Here is a 22,805-nt window from a genome sequence, read left to right on the forward strand (position 1 = left end):
TTTTTATGATTTGTGTTGAGTCAGATTTCCCTGACTGTACCAGAACAATATTGCCAAACTGGTCTCACGCTGGTGTGCATAATGTTGAATGAGGAGTCTTTTATTTTACACTTACCTGCTACTATTCAATTTTTAAATATTTTTTAAACTAAGATATTTTACTTTTAAAATATATATTTCTTTATTGTTTTTTAAAAAAAAATGTAAGTGCTGGTGGTGTGTATGAACAGTTGATGGTGTCCGACGGTGGAGGCAGAGGCGGAGCCAGACGTATTTGTACATCCGGGGCTTAGCCCAGAGGGGAGTCTGGGGGTCCTCCCCCAGAAAAATTTGAATTTCTAAAATGCAATTTCCTGCATTGTATTCCATTTTAGGGTGACCTGCTGGACATTGACAAATCCTAAATCTCTGAAATATCAGTGCATTATCATTATCAATTTAATTTAATTTTAAATAATAATGATAATGCACTGAAGTCTTATACATATGCACACAAATAAGTACTACATTGTTTTAGAGGTTTGTCCGCATCTATCACTCTGGTAGAACTCATTTAAAATGGGGTCAAAGTTCAATGAACGTGGATATGGACGCAAGCTGAAAGTAAACAAGACAGTCTAGCACCAGCCACGCATCGGTAACATGTTGGCTGCTGGTCAAACAGCGAATGCAGAAACGCGATATCTGTACATTTCTAATCTAAATCGTTAATAAAGTTCGAGTTTAAAATAACCGATATGTCAGACATGGATATTTTTTACCTCTTCATGATATTCAGTGGACCTCAACATTTAATTTAAGGTAACATTTGGTAACACACAACACTGTACAATATTGGCTGAGACAGAATCACAATCAGAAAAACGGATTTCTGACATTTTAAACAACGCTTGTAATCTATTTTGTGTGAAAGGAGTAATTATCATATCAGCCTAGCTAGCCGATGCAGGCTATTTAGCACTAGCACCAGCACTACTGCTCCCGGCCAGCGCGCATCAAGGTAATCTCACTGACCTGAAACATTCGACAGGTCAATGGCAGGGGCTGCTTATGCTACGGTATCACTGGATGTTGGTTTAGAAAAATAATTTCTAATGTCCATGGTAATGTTTGTTACACACCCTGAGGCTACTTTAACAAGACTGCTGAGAGACGTGAATGTTTAGAAAACGTCACGTTGTCCTGGCAACCGTTCTAAACAACCGAACGAGAGATGGCATTTTCCATTGCTTCCATGTGTTGTTTCTTTCAAAATGAAAATAAATCATGACATGAGGGAACATGTCAGGGTTGTCATAACTTCAAAAGCTTAAAATAGATCCGGGGCTTTTGACGTGAGATTCGGGGCTTCAGTCCCGAAAGCCACCCCCAAGCTCCGCGCATGGGTGGAGGGTCGACTCCTCTGGATCTTCTGGTGACCCTGATGAGGTCGACTCCGTTTAGCGCCCCCTCCTGGCAGGTAAAGGCAACTTCCAACAGCAATCAGAACTTGAGGTGATGTACGGTCATAACCGCTATGGAAGGGTAAGATAGTGACGCGCAAATCTTAATTTTCTTCTTTGCTCAGTTTAGTAAGGTTAAGAATCATATTGGTGATTTACAATGGGGATGCTGCAGACATGTCCCCGACCCTTTTGAAATTGCAGAATTAGTCCTTGACACTTTTGAAAAGCATATATCTTTTAAATATTGGTCTGAAAATTGCTTGCACCACACAATTGAGAACGAGAATGAGAAAGGGTTAGGGACCCGAGTTTGTGAGTCGAACGTTCAGAAAAACTGGCTAGCGAACAGGATAATACATCTGTTCTTTCTGCATTTCTCTATTATTTTGGTAACAATGAGAAATAGCATATGATACTATGTTGTCCACCTACCAAGACTTTTAATACAAATATGACTGTCTTGGGTTAGCTGGCACTTAAAAAAATAAATATTTTATAATACGGTTGCATAAACAAGTAATCAAAGAATATCATGCATGCAACATGTATTGAGGCATGTAAAAAAACAACAGCTTTCCCATCTTTTAACATACCCTTTATGTTAAGAAGCCCAGGTAGTGCAGATCTATTTAACACAATATTGAAGTTGTGTTAAATAGAGATGCACTGATACGATACTGGATATCTGTAGCTCAGTCTTTTCTTATTGCGAAACCAAAACAGATAATACAATGGTGTTTATTGTCGATTCAAAACAGATTCGATTTTTTTTGTTTGGTTTTTTGTTGTTTTTTGTTTTGCTAAACATTTATAACATAAAATACTGTCCGTTACTTTTATATTTTTTGATGGAGTTCAGAAATGGGCCAGCCTTATAAGCTTTTAAATCTAAATAAACGTATTGGCATATGGGATCGGTTGTCTTGCGTTGGCAAATATGTGTGTTGGTGCAACCCTCGTGTGTATACTCTCCATGGTTGGCTAGATCCAAGGGGAGCTGGCAGGCTCGGAACCAGGCACGGCGTTATGAGTGGGCCTGACGGACCTAGGATCACCCTCTGTTCAACAGGCCCACCCAAAATTTTCTTGAAAAAAAAAGTTATATATTTTAATTTGGTATATATATATATATATATATATATATATATATATATATATATATATATATATATATATATATATATATAAAGGCTTCTGAAATGCTTTATTTTTGCAATGCAGCAAACTTTGTTGATATTGATGCTTGATCCGATTTGCGTTAAAATGTAGCCTAGGCTACATTTGAATGCATCTACTTTGTATAATAGGCCAAGCTCAGTCTGTTGCTAATGATATCGAAATATTGTTGAAAACTTAAAACAATTAAACAGAATTCTGAAATAGTTGGCCTCATGTTATACGAGCATAGCTAAACTATGTGGGAAATATTCGATTCCTGATGACTTTTACAGTCATAGCCTACTAGACCTGGTCTATAGAGTGACGCGCTAAAGCACAGCCAGGTATGGTGCGTAATTCCAAAGCGCTCTTCTTTGGTTAGAACCAAGAGTCGTTTTTACACTCCCGGACCCTACACACGCTGGCGGTTTCTTTTTGACGTAGGGTAAATGCGATTAGACGCTCCTCTTTGGTAGAGGTGTTGCTGCGTTGTCTCTACAGAGACAAAAACGCAGCGATAAACATGAGCAGTTCTAACTGGAGAGACGGTGAAATATGCGAGCTGCTGACCATCATGGGAGAGAAGGTGATGCAGTCGCATTTACCAAAGACGTTGAAAGATGGTGCGATCTACGAGAAAGACGCAGAGGAACGTTCTTTACGAGGAAAGGCCTAAGGAGCGATCGCTGATAGGTCCGTCCTATGCACCGAAACTTTTTACAATGCAACAAAATATTTAAAGAGCATCAAGCTATTCAAATCTCTATTATGCACAGATAATATAACAGTATATTAGTCAGTCATTTGTATTAGGTTAAAAAGGGATTTGATAACGTTTTTAATTTAAAGACCACCGACAATTGGTCTGGCCCATCCAAAACTGGAATCCTGGCGCCGTGGCAGAACCAGTTAATCAAATTATGTTGGTCAAATGTAGGTATTTCAGTCCTTTGTTAGGAATGACATACCATCATAGTGGTCTTGCACCTATAGGTAAGATATTAGTTTTGTAAAGGGAAAGTCATTAAAAAAAACTAACCAGAAACAACCAAGCTCACATGGTTATAAATGTCACACAAACCCCTGATGCCTGGGTGTGTTCCTGACAGGTGAGTTACACAAACATACATCGATGTGGAACCTTTCCATAGTGATTACCCCACCCACCAAAAACCCAATTAATGTTAACATGCTAAATAATAATGTTTATGGGGTATACTAGGGGTCATAATGGGGTTTGAGTGCATACATTCTTTGCATGGAGACAGCTTTAACAAGGTTGTGTCATGGTTTACAAACACGCAAAAGGTCCAAGGCAACACATTTTATTCAAAAGGCCTAATTGGCATTAAGGTACAGCATTATTAAATATTGTTAGTCCAGAGACGGTCAATTGCAGAATTACACATACCATTCATTTCCTTTACATGTTACATTCAGTTTGACTTACATGAGTTATTTTTACATACTGTAAATGTGATACTAACAAAAATGAAAAAGTGAGGCGGCTATATCTTTTTTTTTTTTTTTTAAACATTTCTTTTCTTAAAAACCAAAGGTTTTATCATGGGCACGGCTACTACTGCAATTCCAACCATCTGGATAATCTTTCCACAAATGTTTTACAAAGGCTGAAAGGCGAAACGTTCATGTTTATCATCCTGTGTCCTTGACTCCTGATGGCTTGTGTGGGCCCGGTTAAGACACTTCAATGCCGGCTGTGTGATCGGTAGTCACCTCTTACCGCCTACGCTACGCTATGCAGCATCTCTGCCGTTTAGTGTCATTGGCCGTTCAGTAAGAACTTGGTATTCTTGTATTTTACATCCCTGCACATATAATTTTTTCCATAATAAATATAATAAATAAAAAATACAAATATCATAATCAGTGGAACCAGATTGTTATCAAAGACTTGCCTTTTTTTTTGTCAGTAAAGTGTTGCAAAACAAAAGACGGATCCACACGGGATCCACGACGTCACCCACGTGGATGGACACTCAGTTAAATGCAAAGGGGAAATGCATTGTTAGTAAGAAATTACATGTAGCTTTTTCAAAACCAATGACACGGTCGCATCAATCCTCTTTTTCTTCTCCCTCTTGTCTCAGGTAGAAAACGTTTGATAGCCGTTTTTGCTAGCTAGCTTTTCGGCAGTACTGAAACCATCCAGTGAGCCGGCTTGCTGTTGACTGATTCAAAATACATTCCATAGTTCTTCATTCCTACGAGGTGGGTGGGGGGGTCGTTTTTTTGTGGGTTTTTCTTTTTTGGTAGAGAACTTTTCAGCAGCGGCACTCAGGCAAAGTGTTAATGTTCCCTGTGGAATAGCAATAAATACCAGGGTCGTGTCTTCATCTCCGTCCCTCGGACGTCACGGAAAGCTTAACTCCGTCAGTACTTGACTTTCCCTGGAACCTGCACATTCACTCCGCTGTAGTCTACCATGTACATGGGCCATTGCTGGAAGAGAGAAAACCACGTGAGTGATGCTTCTAACTTCGATTGGCCTTTTAGCCATCGCATCGCAATCGCAAAACGGGTGTCAGTTTATATTTTGAGATGATGGTCTGCAAACGGATGTCACAAAAGGTATATAATTTTGGTTACTTTTAATCAGCAGCGCTCTGGACATCAGAACTCTTTGACTCAGCGGGCATGCTTATATATGATTGTCAAATACCCACCATTACTGGAATCTGATTAGGCGATACGCCTGTGTTGGATGATTCAGGGAGTCTGTTGCACTCCTGGACCCGCTTGCGTTTGCGTCGATTAATGGAGACCTCTGTCCCCTCTGAGATCAAAACAAAAACATAGAAGGCACATAAAGGCATGCCTTTCTAAGCACTTAGTGTTTCATTTCATTTATTCAAAACAGACCCCCAAAGGCAGCCCAAGGTTACGTACCTGTGTTGCAAGCTTCGGTACATATTTCTGCAAAAGGCCTGCGTGAGGGGAATACAAGAGAGCTCAGATTGTGGCCCTTTTCAGTTGGAAGATGTTTTTTTCGCCACATCTACAGGCAGGGCTCACACCCAGAGAATTCAAGTTGAATTCTCATGGTGAGCCCTGCCTATAGACGTGGTGAAAAGTACGTAAAACAGTAAAATATAAACGTTGAATTCCAACGTTTATATTTCAATCCTGGCAAGAGAAATAAAGAAGAGTGCATAGTCAATGTTACTCTGATGGTGGGTCCACTCACTGTAGCTGGCTCTTGATGTCGACGCTGACTTGGTCGGAGGCTTGGAGGATCTTCTCGAGGCAGAGCAGGTCGTAGTTGTTGGGGTTCCTGAAGGGAACGCCCTCGGGCAGGCCGCTGACCTCCACCGACTCCGGGCTGGCTCGGATCAGCTTGTACGGCACCACCACCGGCTGGTCCAGACCCAAAGCCTCACCTGAACCCACCGACATCACACGTTTCAGACGCTCATGCATCACATCATATCACATCTTCTGGAGGAGCAGCCAACTACGTGACTTATCACGCGTATCATTTCTCGTCTCTCTAACTTGCGTGTGCGCGTGCATCAACCTCTGTTTTACAACCATTTGAGGCTGCTTGAATCAATGAACTTTTTGAATATTACTCGGGGGATATGGCAATATCAGTTTCTTCAGTATTCCCAAGACGTAATGAAGTTGTTAATTAAGACACTGTGTGCTGTGTGATTGTATACACACGCATCCGTCTCTCAAACAAAAATAAACCTGTATTCACCACCGTGATTTGGCGCCCTCACAAAAGCTTGCTCTTTACCATCAGTAATAATAACCTCGGGAGGAGATATTATATTGACATAAATCGTGTCCACACCATAGCGACGGGCTTTGATAAAACCATGCTACACAACCCCCAGCCAAAGTGCATTGACGCATTAAGCTGCTTTCACGTTGAGAGAGCGAGGGCCGGAGAGTTGTGCCCACCATATTTCCTGTTGAACAGCTCCTTAACCTGCTCTCGAAGCATCACTTTCTCCCCCATGCGGTTGATGTCTTCGTCGTCTGTGGGATGAAGAGCACAGCTTAGTGGCACCATACACGCTGCATGTGTTGTGATGGTGTGATGGCCTAACCCTAACAGCCTGGTGCCGTTACACAAAGTCAAGAACAACGTTGGTGTTAATCCAGTCTTTACCGCTTATGGAGCCGAAGGCTTTCTTGAGTAAGGTGACGCGCCTTGGTGCTGTGAAAGAAATACAAACGAAGGTTTGCTCATATCAAAGGGTACAGTTTTATGGAGGTTTAGAGGTACATGGTAAAGAATTGACATTTTCTTGAGACTTTACTCACCAGGTTTTGGAATGAGTCCTTGGAAAGGTCTGCAAAAAAAATAAATACATGATGAGCATAAGCAAATAAAAAGGTTTAATGGTGACTTTTTTTATTACCAGGCATCATCAGCAGTGCAAATGAAACAAGTACGATCAATGTTCAAAATAAAATGTTAGCACATTAAAATAATAGTCAATTCCTATTGCGATATAAACACCCCTATTGATTCATTCTTACTCACTACTTGTTCCAAAAAGTAACTGAATTAGTAACTGAATGACTCTATAATAAAAGTAGAGTCACCAGGGAAAGTCACTATTTGCGTTACAGTAAAAAAAGAAAGTTGCTATATGTCAAATAATTTGGATTTTTCTGAGCAGTTTTTACTTGGCCTTAATGTGTTAAATGGTTGAACTGCCCATTCAAGGCCCTGATATACTTCCAACTGAGTTTTAATTTGCTTGGTTGCAAAGGCTGTGGAACATCTGCCGAATACTACAGAAAATGCCAACTTTTCATCGGATTGCTCCGGGCTTGCCATTTCTGCTGCTTCCTCGAATCTGTTTGGTGTGTGCGTGTGTGTGTGTGTGTGTGTTTGTGGCGCGCATTTGTGGCGCGCGTGTCATGGCTTGTGTATAAAAACACTGGCTCCGATTGGCTACCATGAAACATGACTGCCTTAGCCAATCATAATAGCTTATCTCGTTGGTAACCCACCCGGTCTCCTCACTCGTTTGTGTTTGGAGCCAGGGGTGCGTTCGGATTACGCAGTTTATTCAATCAATTCATAGTAACGCACTGCATTTAACGTACAGCAACGGTAACAGTGTTGTAACGACGGTAACAGTAATTAGTTAGATTACCCCGTTACTGAAAAAATAACGCGTTACCTAACGCCATTCTTTTAAACAGCGTTATTACAAACACTGGATACAATATGGAACATTGAAACAGTCTAAAATGGGTAATGCAGTCGGAATTCACAATATTGGAGAGTGTCTCTGCCTGGCCTCTCCTCCCCAGACTCAAAGCTCACGCGGGTTGCCAGGTTACTGAATTACCCCAAGATAAGCAGAGAATTCCGATATATTTAGAGAGGATCCCAGTTAGTCTATTTTGATTGGACAAGCTACGAGGACTTCTGCACTGCCGAACTACCCAGAACTTCATTAAGAGCTGTAGCATTGTGGTCGGTGCGTCACGTTCATCCTCCGACACGTCCTCTCTGTGTGTTTACGGACACACCGAGGCGTCCCTTTAAACCCATAAGTTTCACCTGGTGATGGTGAAGCAGATCTTGTCGGCCACGGCCAGAATCCGCTCCAGGTTTTGCGAGCCAAAGGTGCAGGGCTTGCGGAAGGGGATGCCCGGCGGGAGGCCCTCGATGAGCACCGAGCCCGGGTTGCTCTTGATCCGCTTGTAAGGCACTTGCACCGGGTACTTGATGCCCAGCGCCTCGCCGTACTTCCGGTTGAACATGTCCTGCACCTGCTCCCGCAGTGTGTTGGCCAGGTCGGCCCGGGAGAGCTTACCCTCCATGCACTCTGAGTCAGAGAGAGAGAGTTGGATGAGGGCCTGTCGTTTAGAGATGAGAAGGTGGGCTGTACCCAATACATCTTAATAGCATTGGTTGGTACTAACTACCTCCATAATGGCTTAACCGTTGGCCTAAATGAGTGTCACACACATTTTATGTAATGCTGCAAAACATGAGGGCTGGTATCACAAGATTAATAATGTATTCGGGGTAGTTTCAACTTTTTAAAACTTTCTTTCCGCACCGTTACCAAATTTTGTCTCTGTAGCCTCTCCAAAAATATGTTTTTGTGGTATTGACTCTTTCCTTTCATTGTCGTTCATTGCCGTGTGTGCTGTGGTTTAATAGCCACATCCGCTATTAGAGCAAGCCTCAGTTGCCGTGGTTTCCTTAAGTGCTTCACCGTGCTTGCGTGATATACCTCTTACTGACATGTGTATGTGCAAATGCGTGGGTATTCTTTCTTCCTATATATTATACATTTGGCACAAACTGAAAGAAAATTTGTTTTTCTTTCAGTTCTTTACAAAACTGAAAGAAAACACTACATTTGTATTTTCTATTCGCTATGTTGTTGTTATCCATTTGCTTTAATCCAAGGTGACTTGTTGACAGCGAGTCACAGACATGTTTTCCTGTGTGGGTAGGTGGTGGTTACCTGTGTAGCCAGGTCTCTTAGATAAAGGGATCATATCATCCGATGTGGTTAAGGCATCCTTGTTATCCAAGTCTGCAGGGAACGAAAACAATGTTTGTTTATTGATATGCGTTTTCCAGAAATATCCGAGATCGGAGGTTTGAGTCTTCCTTATTTCAGTGACACTTTCAAACTTGGTAATACCATAAAAGGCAACCTGAAATGATATACCTGTTATAAATTATCTTAATGAACACAGGCTTTAAGGCCAAGAAATTGGCACTTCTAAAGGGCATTCAAAAAGGTATTTGGCAGATTAAATTTCTCCCCAACCTTTGTTGAGCGCTATCTTAACATTTTAAAATGCCTAATCCATATATCAAAGTTCACAATAATGAAAGCTGAAAAATGCCTGCTATGCTTGAGCAAGCACAGGCCAGTGATATGTGCGTCATAAAACTAGCATCCAACTCTGTAAACAAACACACACACACACACACACACACACACAAAATATACTTGTATCACAGGCAAGTAAAAAAAGCTACCTGCATCACAGAGAGGAATGGGGGGCATCTCTTGTTTAACGAGCTCTGTCAGCAGTTCAGGCCTGCAGTGCAAGGAAGCAGAATGCAAAACGACACAATTCAAATCACCACAAAACAAACCCATTTTTTTTTTAAAGCTATAGCCCATCCATCCAGTGGGTGGCGCTGTTCTCTTTCTACCGTCTCAGCTCACTAAGACATAATCCTGCGTGTCTCCTTCTTACCTCCGGATGATGAACTGGATGTGACTGCCGACGGCCAGGACCTTGCGCAGCTTGGCCGCCCCGAAGCAGTTGGGCCTCCGGAAGGTGACGCCCTCTGGCATGCCGGTGACGTACAGGTCCTGCGGGTACATCTGGAACTTGGAGTAGGGCACCTTGGCGGGCTCGGGCAGGCCCAGCGCCTCAGCTGGAGGGGCAGGAGGGCAGAGAGGAAGGGAGGGATAGGGTTTATCGAGCTATAGCCCAGGCTCTCTCATCCACACTTAAGGCTAGGGTAGGCAATGCGGAGATCCCGGCCAGAGTCAGCTCAATTTTGAAAGTCTCTGCTTGATGAATCTGAGCGACAGCCACAGGCACAGATGCAGATTATTATTTTTTTTGTCCGAGATTCTGATTTTGGATTGCTGTTGGGATGCAAAGAGAATCTCAACAAATATGACCAAAAGGAATCCTCCAAGATAATCTATCTACCCTAGCGTAACCAGACTGCGACACATTCATCTCAATGCTCCTAAGAGCAACTGGTCCATATAAAAAAGTATAAAAGTGCACACAGTGCGCTTCGTGTCCACTTAGGTCAAGGCGGGCCATAAGTGCAGGACGAGCACACTGATGCGTTTTATTCTGAGATACACACTAAGAGGCTGGGATCTTAGGAAACCATCGATTCAATAATACAAGGTTGTGCGGTTAAGGTTTTCAATGTACTTGCGCATCTCGTATGTGCTTCGCGGTTTAAGCACCTGAGAGCACCGCGCGAGGTACAGAGCTTAGTTATCTGTCCATATTCTGTCTCCAGTCATCGGAAGCTCTACAGCAACGTAATGGTAATTCACCCCCCTGCCCCCCCTTACATTCTCCCTATCCTTACCTTAATTGTCAATGAAACACAGGTACTTCAGTACACATTGGTTGTGTGGTGCAAAGATATTTTTTTAACGACTTGTTTAACCACAGAATCACAGCAGAGGAAGGCCAAACCTTCAACATCTCTTGTAAACACTTGCTCAACGGCAACAACATCCCTTGATGCCAGCAGGCGAAGGCTTATCATCGTTGGCAAAAACAAATTAATGGTTCCATTGCAATCATTGTGTTTTCCCTCCCCCATGTCTTTTCATTGACCATCAACAGGTACTTTCTATTCGGAATCGGGGCGCGCTATGAAATCCCACAGCACGGCGTCAATGAGGGAACCGGCGCCGCCCAGACAGCCAAGGACATCAGCGCTTCGACCCCAGTGGGACCCGGCTGTGAATTCCTAACTCAAAGCACTGGGGCAGGATGTGCACTGTTTGAATTTCAAACAGCTCCCTCCCATTAGGAACACGCACACGCAGTTTAGACACATATTCTGACAGTATTGAAATATATGTTACTCTCCCCCCTGAGATTCGTGGTGTTTTTCGTTTGCTACGCCGTTTGAAAACTTCATGCTGGAATGGTTATAAAACACTGAATATTGTTTAAAATTTCAACTGACGCATCCAATATTCCTAATCATCAAAGACAAGGGCTGCTAAAATACTTGATTGAATACACTGATTGGGCTCAATCCATTAAGAGTGCATTAAAGGGAGAGCTGCGAGTTATTCAAAGTCTCCAGGATGACAGGTGCGTACATATTGGGGATAACCCTTCCCTTTGCTAAAACAACCTTACCGTACTTGATGCTGAAAAGGCTCTCAACTTGTTTCCGGAGCTGGAGAATCATTTCACCAATGTCCTCCACAAGATTCCCTACCGGGCAACAATTAGTGAAAAACAAATGAGACCAAACACACACATTGTAGAACGAGACACACTCTTATTGATCTATCGGTGCGATCAGGAAGAAACAAGATCTTCTGGTGAAGGATGTGAAGTACCTTCAGAGAGTCTTCCGGTGCCGTAGGGGCCTGCTTTGGGTGACATATCTTCAGCTGAAAGATGAAAGCAAAAACACTCATTGGACACTGGCTACACTCCCCATTCCCGACCCCTTCAAAGCCTCCACCGGATAAAGAGGCCATCATGGCTCGATGGTCCAAAATAGGATATTATAAAATTAACTATTTTCTTAAGTTGCATCAATAAAAAACTGTTTGAATGGGTTCTAAAGTTCCCATCCCGGAGCAGAGACAAGGGGATCCAAACATTCCTCAAAGTTGCGCTCATGAAAGCCCCACGCTGCAACAACTTGGCACAGGCCCTCATGTAAGCCTCTCTAGCTTTAGCTAAACTTCCAGGAAAAGCTTAAGGGCTTGCCAGGCGTCGACCGGTAACGGCGGGCGATAACCTTGCCAGATTAGGCTTTTTTTTGAGCATGGAGATATGAATCTTGTGATTCAGATGATATCTCACCCCGCAAAAAAACCTCAGTGCTTGGCTAATTGAAAGCACACGAGGGCAGGGTTCCAGCTTATTGCCATGGGGGGATGCTTGGCCACAGACATATTCTGATCGATGCATGTCTGTGAAATATTGAATCACTTCTCTTTTTACTGTTTATAACTAAGAGAATATTTAAAAAGGTTGCTAACTTTTCTACGTACACCAAACTCACCTTTACTTCACTCCTTTAGTGGTCATTTGTGAAAGAAAAGAAAACTTAAAAAGATAGCAGAAGCAAATTAATAAAAAGGAAAATACAACTGAGTCACTTCCAAAGAGCATTTGAGATAAGGTCCTTGGCTAAACAATTCAATGTTTCCATGCAGTCCCATCGAAGGAGCAACCCTGATCTATTGCCACACTAAAACTGCAATATATATCCCAATTAAATGCAATATATCCCAATTTAATTGTGCTTTTCTGGATAAATATGCCTTATTTAAGCAAAGGCTATCTTCTCAAACACTCTTGGTAGGCTTAATTAAGAGAGAGCCACTGAGCCATTTAAATGACTCACACATTTAGCCAGGAGCTAGGGGTCAGGATTTAAACAAGGGAATCTGAAGGGACCGTTTGGGCACACAGAATTATTCAACAGCAGCCCCAGGTCCAGGACGGGAGGAGGAGAAGGAAAGCTCTGCTCCCCATCTGGAAACACGCATAATAGTCTCAAGTGCAAATAGAGAGATTTCCCTGGATTATGACTTGACATTCGCACCTGTGAGTCATAATTCTGTTGATTTTTGGACTTTGAATGACCCGATTTAAGCCCTGGATCACCGTTGCTTACAATGGACGTGCTTTTTTTCCAGGGTGAGAGCAGAGCGAGGATGAGTGGCGCTTGCTAGTGGGTCTGGGCGAGGGGGGAGACGCTACTGTTCTGGGAGGCTAGACGCTACTCGGCTACAGGGAGCGGTGTTGGGAGGAGAAGGGGGTGGGAGTTGCAGTGGAGAAGTGGGGCAGAGCTGGGGCGTGACAAGGTGTAGGTGAGGAGGTAATGCCTAAGAAGTGGTTCCATACGTGTGGCCGCGACACGGCAACCCCGAAGCAGATGCGCAGCGGGAGCAGGGGGGCCCCAGAGCGGCCTTGTGGTGGTGGTGGTGGTGCTGGTGGTTGGAGTAGTGGTGGTGGTGCTGTGGGTTGTTGTAGTGGTGGTGGTGGTGGTTGCGGGGGATTGTGTTGGGGAGCGTTACAGGAAGAGAGAGGGGTGGTGTGTGAGGTGGAGGTTGGGTCGGGTGGGGGCACGGTTCGGGGGAGCAGGTGTGGGTTACCTGCGTGGTTCTCTGGGAGTTGGTGATGGAAGAGAGGGTGAGGGTGGAAGGGCGCAGAGGAGGGAGAAGTGGTGGCCGGGCACACGGCTGCGACCGGGGTCTCCGCCGCGGGCTCGGGGGGCTGCTCACTGGGCTCCTCCCCACCACCACCACCACCACTGCTGCTACCGCCGGCACCGGCATCTGGCGAGAAGGACATAGATAAGATGGAAGATAAGAGAAGTACACCAGAGGACGCAAGGAGCGACGGTAAAGGAGCAACGGCCCAAGATGACACCCTCAGAAATGTGGTTTCCGCCCTTCCTCCACTCATAAACACCTAGCCGATTAACTCGTTACGAATCAAGTCACGCATCAACACTCGCGTGGAACACTGTTGCACATCTGCAGGGATCACACAACATTTTGGGTGGAACAGGGAAAATTGCAGTTGTGGGTTGTGAATCAATTATTGCCGAACAATTTCATTTGCCCTAGTTCGGATTGTCACCACCTGGCGCCAATTAGAGTGAATTGCCTACAGCTACGGCAATTAGCGGTTGTTTGGTGGCGATCCTGTGGAGTTGAGCCCAGGATTGAGGTGGTCCCCCGGGGATTGAGGAGACTGCATAGAATATCCCAGAATTTGTTATGCATAGCACAACATTTGTTATGCAATGCTACGCTATGACAACCCCTGCAGTAGAGTAGACCACTGATTTATTGGCCGTTGGCATACGTCTCAAGACTTTCCAAACTACTCCATGCTGCTCAGCTCTGCAACGGGGTGAACCAGCGATCTCGTAATATTTTTGTTGTTTTTTGGAAACAAATGAACTCACTGAACCATTTAGCTTATCCTAGAAATTATGGAATAGACGCTAATTTTGCCGACATAATGATATCATAGCATGATGCCAAACATTTTTCTGTTCCGCAATTATTGTCAACTTTCCAACTGCTTCAGGAGCCGGCTAGAGAGAAGTGTTTACAGTTTGTTCATTGTGTCAAAATGAACCCTGTGACCCCAACAAAATGTCAACCACAGAATCCTTTACCACAGTGAAATACCAACACTTCCAGTGTTGTCGCCGTGACTGGAATGAGAAGCACCGTCCCGTACCTGCCACTGTCACCTGGATGATGTCCTCTTCAGAAGGCTCAGTTTTGATCCTCTTCAAGGGAAGGCACTCTCCCGAAGGACCTGGAGGACAGGCGGCAGAGGCAAAATAAACAGGAGGCACAAGAGGTCAATCAGCTCATCTGAGTTTGGCTTGCTAATAGGCCCGCTACCATTGCCAATAGCAGGCCTCTGGCGTTGGTTCCAAATAAAGAGAGGTTGTTTGTGTAGGGTGCCCATGTTTAGATATCCAGGTGTTGTGTTGGCGAGATTGAATGTCAATTCTCTATGGGATGTAAAGAAAAAAAGTGAAACCAAGTTATCATTTGTGTTTCGTAGCACTCACCGGCCTCACAATCGACAAAGGGACTGCCACAGGCGCTGGTTGATCTGCACAAAAACAAAAACAAAAGATCATGTTACTGTGAACAGACAAGCCTGGCGGGTGTGTGCGTGTGCATGTGCATGTGTGTGTGTGTGCACTGGTGTGTGTGTTTGCGTGTGTGTGTGTGTGTGTGTGTGTGTGTGTGTGTGTGTGTGTGTGTGTGTGTGTGTGTGTGTGTGTGTGTGTGTGTGTGTGTGTGTGTGTATGCGTGTGCGTGTGTACCTGCTGCTGCCATGAGGGTTGCTGATGAGCTCCAGGGAGGAGGAGGAGGAGGACGCGACGGCAGGGATGTGCGGGAGACACAAGCTGTCCGGGAAGCCGTCCTCCAGCGAGGAGCACATGGAGCTCAGGTCGTGGCGCCCGTCCTCCTTGGCCATCTTGCCGGCAGCTTTGTGTTGTTGTTTTTTAAAACAAACCCCACAAATAACAAGAAGAAGACAGAAGGCCGAGGAATGAGTCAGATGACCGAGGGGCTTGTTGTTCTTTCAGCACAAATGCAGCCCTGTAATTGATCAGTAGTTGGAGTTGAGCAGTTGACAGCTTTGCCTCAGCCAACACACACACACACACACACACACACACACACACACACACACACACACACACACACACACACACACACACACACACACACACACACACTCTCCAGCTGTTGAGTGTCTGCTGTGTGGCCATTCACTTGAAAGTTAATGTCAACAACGTGTCATTTGTGTCAGGGCACTCTTGCATAGAGACTTCCCGTGACGGCATGTCAAAAGTTGGTAGAGTATTTATCAGCTATGTAATTCTTCAGGCAAAGGAAGGTTTTTACACTATGTTAAAATGGTTTTCATGTTTTCCCCTCATAAACCCGTTCTTGTTTTCCCATTAGGATTTACGGGTCCTTTTTTATCTATTGGTGGACGGGTATGTGCCAGTGGAGTGCTTTTTACGCACAACATAAAACCTCTTGCATAGCTTCCGTTGCAGAAAAAAGCGAGGCGCCCTTAGACCTCCAAATTAATCTTCAGGAGATTACGTGCAAGCTCACAGTGCCTTTGTTAGTGTGGTTATATTATTCTCTGATGGGCGTACGGTCAGGTTGGACCGAGAGGGCGAACAAAGTTAATCAAAAGTCATTTTAGTGTTGTCATTGGCCAACTCCGTGAATAGCAAATTACTAACAAAGAAAACCCATTTCTTTTGAATAGAACGATTGCATGGCCACCACACAAGGTCCTGTTTTAATAACACCTTTTCTATGATTCAGTCCCGAGTGATAATGAGTTCAGGGCCAGTTTGAGAAACACATCTGCGGCTTTCTGTGGGACTGCAGAACTGGGTAAACATTGACAAATTTAGTGGGCTTTGAATGAATGTTTTAGGAGAAAGAAACCAATATGCAGGCCGAAGTTACTTTCCTGTGTTGCTTTCACTCTATTCATGCACCATACTTGACACCTCGTTCGTTCAGCACAGCCAGACTTTTAAGCCTAGCCTAGACACAGCAACTGTTTTAACAACCCGTATGTAGGTGTGTAGCGGGTCCTTTTTGAGTGACATAATATTGCTCTGCCAATTGCAACCATTGCAAGCTTCTGTCCCTGCTAGATGATGTAACAACCTTGGGGATTCAAAGTCCAGTGGAGGTAAAGACATGCAACCTTCTCTTCATATGCTGGATACATGTTGCATAATTGTTAATTAAATGTAGCCTTACCTGTGAAAATCCTTTCATCAAACATTCTGGAATAGAAAATCAAATAAAATGGTGATTAGTAATTGTGGTCACAACCTTTGTTCTCTGGACATTTGGCTGCATTCAAAGTAAACTAAAGTTGCATTTTCTTAACTGCACACCTTTGGAAGATAATAAAGAAGTATCTTTCCTTCCGTGGCAACACTTTTTTCGCAATCTTTGTTATTAAAAGCCCAGTAACAGCTAATGTTTACCTAATTGCATGTGTGTTTAGGTTACTAAAGTAGCATTGCAGCTATCGACAATGCTACACCATAGGCCAACATTGCGGCTGTAATCACTACCATAAGTAGCAGGTAAACAGTAGTGCCTCAATCTCAGTACGACAATATGGGAAATTGAGCTAGATTTAACTTAAGCCAGAAAGAGGCCTGGCCATTCAATTACAGGGAGAAACCTTGCAGCAACAGTTTAGGTCTGTGTTAAATGCCCCCGATTACCATCAGTATTGGTGGCCTATTAACAATAAGTAACACTAACGAGACAACACAGCAGCAACCACATTTCCGTTAATTGTTATCATCCTATATAGCAGCGAACGGGCAGAGTAGTAACAAAGAAACTGATTGCATCAATTGTGCAGACTATCTATTCAAGATAGTGCCTTTTCACTTTCCACTATAATCCATCTAATAAACTGTGCATGCGAGATGAACCGTGGTTATTAGAAACACGTCCACGCTCATACTGCTGAATTAGTGGACGACCACTAGGGTCCAAACATTACCGTTTGACCACGAAGCGGATGGCGTGCCGTTCGTCCAGGATGCGCTTCAGCTTGGGAACGCCATACGTGCATGGTCTCTTGAAGGGGATTTGGTCTGGGATGCCGAAGATCTCCACCGCCCCGGGGTCGCACGCAATCTTTCGGTATGGCACCGGCACCATGTGGTCCAGACCCAGGGCCTCCGCTGGATAGGGAGAGGGGGAGAGAGCCCGATGGACAAGCAACAGGCTTTAAAGCAGGGGTCGGCAATTACGTTTGGACGCGGGCCAATTGTTTTTCAGACAATGGCATCGCGGGCCATAGCTTTTTTTTTTGGGGGGGGGGGGGTCTACTATTTAAATTATTATTTATTTTATTATATTAAAATAAAATAAACATCATCTTACTTTTAAAACGCATTTAATTTAATTCCATTAAAACGTTTATTTGCTTATGTTCGCTGTTTTTATGCCGCCTGCTGCATCTCGTGTCGTCGCTCATGAAACAGGCGATTGCCTAGCAACCTGCCGTATACAAATATTCTTTTAGATGACGTGTAAAAATGATTAGCTGAACATTGCTATGCTAGTTATCGATGCAAAATGTCGTTGTCGAAAGCCTTGAAAAGAAAAATTGATTCAGAATGCAGGACCTACAAAGAAGAATGGAAGCAGAGGTATGCGTTTATCCTGCCTGCATTTATTAATGCCAAGCCTACATGTCTCATTTGCAACGAGGCTGTTGCCGTTTGCAAAGAATATAACATCAGAAGACACCATGAGACAAAACATGGCCAGTTCATAAACGCATATCCTCCTGGGACAGAGGTGCGAACGAATAAAATTAAAGCATTGGAGGCTGGATATGCACACAGCAACAAAATACTTGTCAGGTCATTCACCGAGCAGCAGAGGGTTACAAGTGCGTCCCTTAAAGCAGCATGGGTTCTTACCCGTCACAACAAACCATTTACGGACGCAGAGGTTTTTAAGGAAGTGATGGTGGCTGTTTAGGAGGAGCTGGCTACAGATAAGTCAATGGATGGAGTGATTGCCTCAGTGAAACAAATGCCGCTCTCAGCGAGGTCAGCTTCCCGACGCATAGAGAGCCTATCTGACGATGTGCGCGGATCAATTATGAGTGGCCTGAGTCAGGCCAACTACTTTTCCGTTGCCATTGACGAGAGTACAGACAACACTGATATCAGTCAGATGTGCATATACGTGCGGTATTTTGATGGGAAGGAGTTCAGGGAGGAGTTGTTGGCTCTAATTCCATTAGAAGGGAACACCACTGGGGATGTTATGTTTGCCAAAGTGGAGGAATTGATTAAACAACATGCACTACCATTTGAGAAAATAAAACTCATCGTGACAGACGGTGCACCTGCCATGGTTGGTTGCCACAGAGGTCTGGTGGCCCGATTGAAGGAGATAGCACCACAAATGCACGCACTACATTGCCTAATTCACCAGAGTATCCTGTGCGCCAGACTCAGTGGCGAGCTGAAGAGTGTCATGGATAAAGTGATGAGAGTCATTAATTTTGTCCGGGGTGCATCAAGCACACAGCACCGTCTTTTTCGCCAACTTGTTGCTGAGTCAGAGGCCTGCTACGAAGATCTGCTACTTCACAATGACGTGCGCTGGTTAAGTAAAGGAAAGGCACTGGAGCGCTTCTGTGCGCTACTAGATCAAGTGAAAACCTTCCTGCGAATGAGCAAGATGCGTGCTTCAGACGATCACCTGGCCTTTCTAGAAGGTGAAATGTCCATCTCAAACATCGCGTTTTTAACTGATATTTTTGGACATCTTAACCAGCTGAACCTGCAACTACAAGGGAGAGGGAAAACCATTGTGGACCTGATCGAGAAGATGGATTCGTTTACAAGGAAGCTGGAGTTGTTCCAGTCTGATCTAGCAAGTGGAAGGCTCTTGCACTTTGCAACATTAAAATCACAGGGAGGGGGGCGAGTGACAGGAATTATGACTGAATTCCTTGACAAGCTACGGGACAACTTTCAGTCGCGGTTCCGAGACTACTGTGTCCCAAGGGAAATTGTTGGCTTTGTCCGCGACCCATTGTCCACGCGAAGCGAGGAATTCTCCTCACTGGCCAAAACAACCATGAGCTCGTTGGACGAGGCAACGCTTCAGTTGGAGCTCATCGATTTCCAGTCAAGCTCCCTCGTCCGTGATGCGTTTACTGCGCATTCCGTGGAGGATTTCTGGATCGGATGCTCAGAAGAGTACATGGGTATCAAGAAACTTGCCCTTTATGTGCTGACGATGTTTCCATCTACCTACACGTGTGAGTCCAGCTTTTCGTCAATGAATGCAATCAAGACACACGAGAGGAACCGTCTGACCAATGCAAGCTTGGAGAACTGCTTGAGAATAAAAGTGACATCCCTGTCGCCCGACATCCACAAAATTGTGACCGAAGGGAGGAGCCACTTTTCCCATTAAGTGAGTAGCCTACTGGCCTTTTTAAATAGTAGGCCTAAAAAAATGCCCAGTTATATTGTTTGATCTTATTTAAATTGTAAATTCCCTTTTTTCTGTCTTTATTCAGGAGCAGCGCAGATCCTTCTCCCACGCGGACAATGTGCATTCATCTTTCACTTTCTTTAAGTTTTATTTTATTTGGGCCATTTCACATTTGAGCAGACCTTGTTATGTTGTTAATTTAACGAAACGTAGACTATTTTTTACCTTGCCCACTGGAGGAGGGAGACGGGACACTTTTGGGTTTTTTTTGCACAAGATTACGCGCACTCGCGTGCCAATACCGTTCCGACCTGTGCGTCATGGATAACTGCACAGATGTTCCACCTGTTGTTTTGTCACTTTAGGACTATCATCTATACCTCAATAAATGTTTCGAAATTGATGGGATTGCTGTATGCCTTTTTTTTTTTTTTTTTTTTAAATATGGGGTTGAAAATAATTTTTTTTAAATTAATTATTTTATTTTTTATTTTTTTTACATCAAATTAACGTCATCTCGTGGGCCAGACAGAATAGATGGCGGGCCAAAATTGGCCCGCGGGCCCCTATTTGCCGACCACTGCTTTAAAGGGACGGAAAGTATTGTGGCCATTGCTTCAGTTACAGTCCAGGACTGTGTGACTGCAAGACGGAATACACTTCTGCTGACACTAGGAAAGTAGACATGCTTGTGAGCAGAGTCCAATATTAAATGACTATTAATTGACAATTTTGCAGGTAAAATAATGTCATGTTTGCACTTTAGAACAATGCTAGGCCAGTAGAGTTCTCCACTCTGGCAGCTAGAAAAATTTTGACCCTGCCCCTGGGATTGAAATTATTTAATCCCATGGGAGCACGGCCCCGACAGGTGTGACCTATAGTCTATGATGCAGGCGACCTATGGAAGCTTTACAATTGTGGAAGACGTGCTCACCATATCTGCTGTTGAACAAGATCTGGACGCATTCCCTCAGTGTGTTGATGTCCTCCGTTTCCCGTATGAACGAGTCCCACTTTTCTGAAGAGTAGAGCAGCACAGTTAATAGGCGAATCTGGAGGAATGGTTCGTAAATCCTTTAAGTGGGCGGGAGGGCCGTCTAATAAAACATACCTATACGAGACAAACCAACTTAATGAGAGACTTCTCTCTGGGGGTGAAAGTTTCTTGGTTCAAATCACTAGGGCCATACATGGGAAAAGCGTTGTCTATATTGGCATAAAATGGCTGCGTGTAATGCGATTCTGGATTAATCTTCTCCGATCTACTCAGTCTTTCTAAGTATTGTGTCTAATCGTATTAAAAGATTAGCCTTGACATTTAAACAGCTTACCCCTCAATGGTTTAGAGGTTAGTATATTCTTCGGTGAAAGTGGTTTATCGTTCATTTTTTCGGTCCAAACTTTTCAAGAAGTTTGGACTGAAAGTTTAATATACACACACGCATACTGACACACACCAAACCACACCCACAGCCATACATATAGCGGATATCGTCAAATATTCCTTTGGAAAACCGGCCCACTCTTCTCACCTGATTTCTCATGCACTATGGAGAACAGCAGTCTCTTGGAGATGTGGACACCGGGTGGGCTCTGTCCTAGGTCATTGGGCACTCCGATCATCTCTTCTGAAGACACAAACATATATATAGACCCTCTGGCTTGGGAACAGAATTTCAGGTGAGTAGCCTTCATACACCACAGTGTTTCCACTCACCCTGGCAATAACCGTCCCTGGCCGATGCGCCTATGTCCCCCCCGGTCGCCATGGCACCGGCCCGTTCCTTGCCCAGGTTGAGGAGACAGACGGGCTTGATGTCGAGGTTGCTGTCCAGGGGGTGGGGCTTGGAGGACATGGGCATGCCGTACAGGAAGCTGGAAAGCACCGAGTTGCTGGCGGTGATGGAGGAGGAAGAGGAAGAGGAGGGGGGGCTGGAGGATGTGGAGGGTCCCTGGGGCGGCTGGGGCTTGGCAGCGTTGCCGTGGGCGCCCGGCGACAGCTTGGCCGGGGAGGGGCTGTGGTTGATGTCTGCGGCGGGCCTGGACTCCCGCGGCGAGTCCGCCGACGGTCTGTGGAAATACATAAAAAACATTGAGCAAGGGAACATCCAACCTTGTTGTGGGTTCCTCCTGGTTTCAACGGCTCTCTAAGCAGCTCCCTGAAGTGGTTCTCCCTCGTGTTGTACGAGAGCTGCCCTTGCATGGAATAGAGAGCCTAGCGGTGTGTGTCCATTTATTATAACAAGAGCACACGGCCTGATTACCCTCATATCCAAACCCTGAGGGACTTGTTGTTGTTTCTTTGGAACAGTTCTTCGTGGGATCCTTTCTCTAAAGATGTATTAACAGGCTACGGAGTAGAGATTGATCGTTTGATTCCAACTTGCGATAGCAAATGCGTGCAGCATAATCACCGTCCCTTTTCCAACATGGAGCCGCCATGGCTTGATATTAAATTGGTTTTGTCTTCTTCCCCGGGATGTATAATCTGGTGTCCTTGGATAATGATATCACCTTGTCCTGTGCATCAATATCCCACTGCTGCCCCCTCCCTCAACCCCCACCCACCCCTCCCCTCAGGGGGATCTGAATGTTTTATCTCATCTAATCAAAACAATTATCTTCTCCATCAACAGCTCATCATACGCAGGGGCCCAGACAACCTAATTATTAGATAGACGGGGAGAGAGATGGAGACCGAGAGAGACACAGAGAGAGACCATGAATAAAGCCTCCAGTTAAGTTAATTTTAGCCAATTTACCAGACATAGCTTTCCTGCTTTTGCCCCTAACTCCTCTTTGTCTTTGAGGGGAAGAGTCACTTATACATCTCTTCTTCCTGCACTGTCTATATTTTCTGTGTGCTAGCCGGCTCTCAATTATGTAATTTATGTAAAAGAGAACGTGTTAGTTATTC

The 22,805-nt window shown here is 44.4% G+C and overlaps 1 protein-coding gene across 2 annotated transcripts in view; it reads right to left on the reverse strand.

Annotated features, from left to right (window-relative positions):
• Positions 1-3,965: 3,965 nt before the first annotated feature.
• Positions 3,966-22,805, reverse strand: part of gtf2ird1 (GTF2I repeat domain containing 1) — a 29,197-nt gene continuing 10,357 nt past the window's right edge. Inside the window, exons 6-27 of one of the 2 annotated variants that reach the window (XM_079737834.1) lie at positions 21,606-21,958; positions 21,421-21,513; positions 20,823-20,906; positions 17,418-17,601; positions 16,652-16,677; positions 15,175-15,340; positions 14,914-14,957; positions 14,571-14,651; positions 13,469-13,651; positions 11,693-11,746; positions 11,487-11,564; positions 9,828-10,011; positions 9,604-9,665; positions 9,077-9,148; positions 8,158-8,425; positions 6,900-6,928; positions 6,745-6,792; positions 6,534-6,611; positions 5,812-6,004; positions 5,514-5,551; positions 5,291-5,400; positions 3,966-5,066 (exon numbers count right to left, since the gene is read on the reverse strand). In XM_079737834.1, coding sequence (XP_079593960.1) covers positions 4,998-5,066; positions 5,291-5,400; positions 5,514-5,551; positions 5,812-6,004; positions 6,534-6,611; positions 6,745-6,792; positions 6,900-6,928; positions 8,158-8,425; positions 9,077-9,148; positions 9,604-9,665; positions 9,828-10,011; positions 11,487-11,564; positions 11,693-11,746; positions 13,469-13,651; positions 14,571-14,651; positions 14,914-14,957; positions 15,175-15,340; positions 16,652-16,677; positions 17,418-17,601; positions 20,823-20,906; positions 21,421-21,513; positions 21,606-21,958 — 2,497 coding nt within the window. In that variant the 3' untranslated portion in view covers positions 3,966-4,997. Of the gene's footprint in view, positions 5,067-5,290; positions 5,401-5,513; positions 5,552-5,811; positions 6,005-6,533; positions 6,612-6,744; positions 6,793-6,899; positions 6,929-8,157; positions 8,426-9,076; positions 9,149-9,603; positions 9,666-9,827; positions 10,012-11,486; positions 11,565-11,692; positions 11,747-13,468; positions 13,652-14,570; positions 14,652-14,913; positions 14,958-15,174; positions 15,341-16,651; positions 16,678-17,417; positions 17,602-20,822; positions 20,907-21,420; positions 21,517-21,605; positions 21,959-22,805 lie in introns of both variants that reach the window. The other variant, XM_079737833.1, reaches the window with a different exon arrangement.

The sequence above is a fragment of the Pollachius pollachius genome (assembly GCF_949987615.1).
Source record: "Pollachius pollachius genome assembly, chromosome: 6".
Taxonomy (NCBI): Eukaryota; Metazoa; Chordata; class Actinopteri; order Gadiformes; family Gadidae; genus Pollachius; species Pollachius pollachius.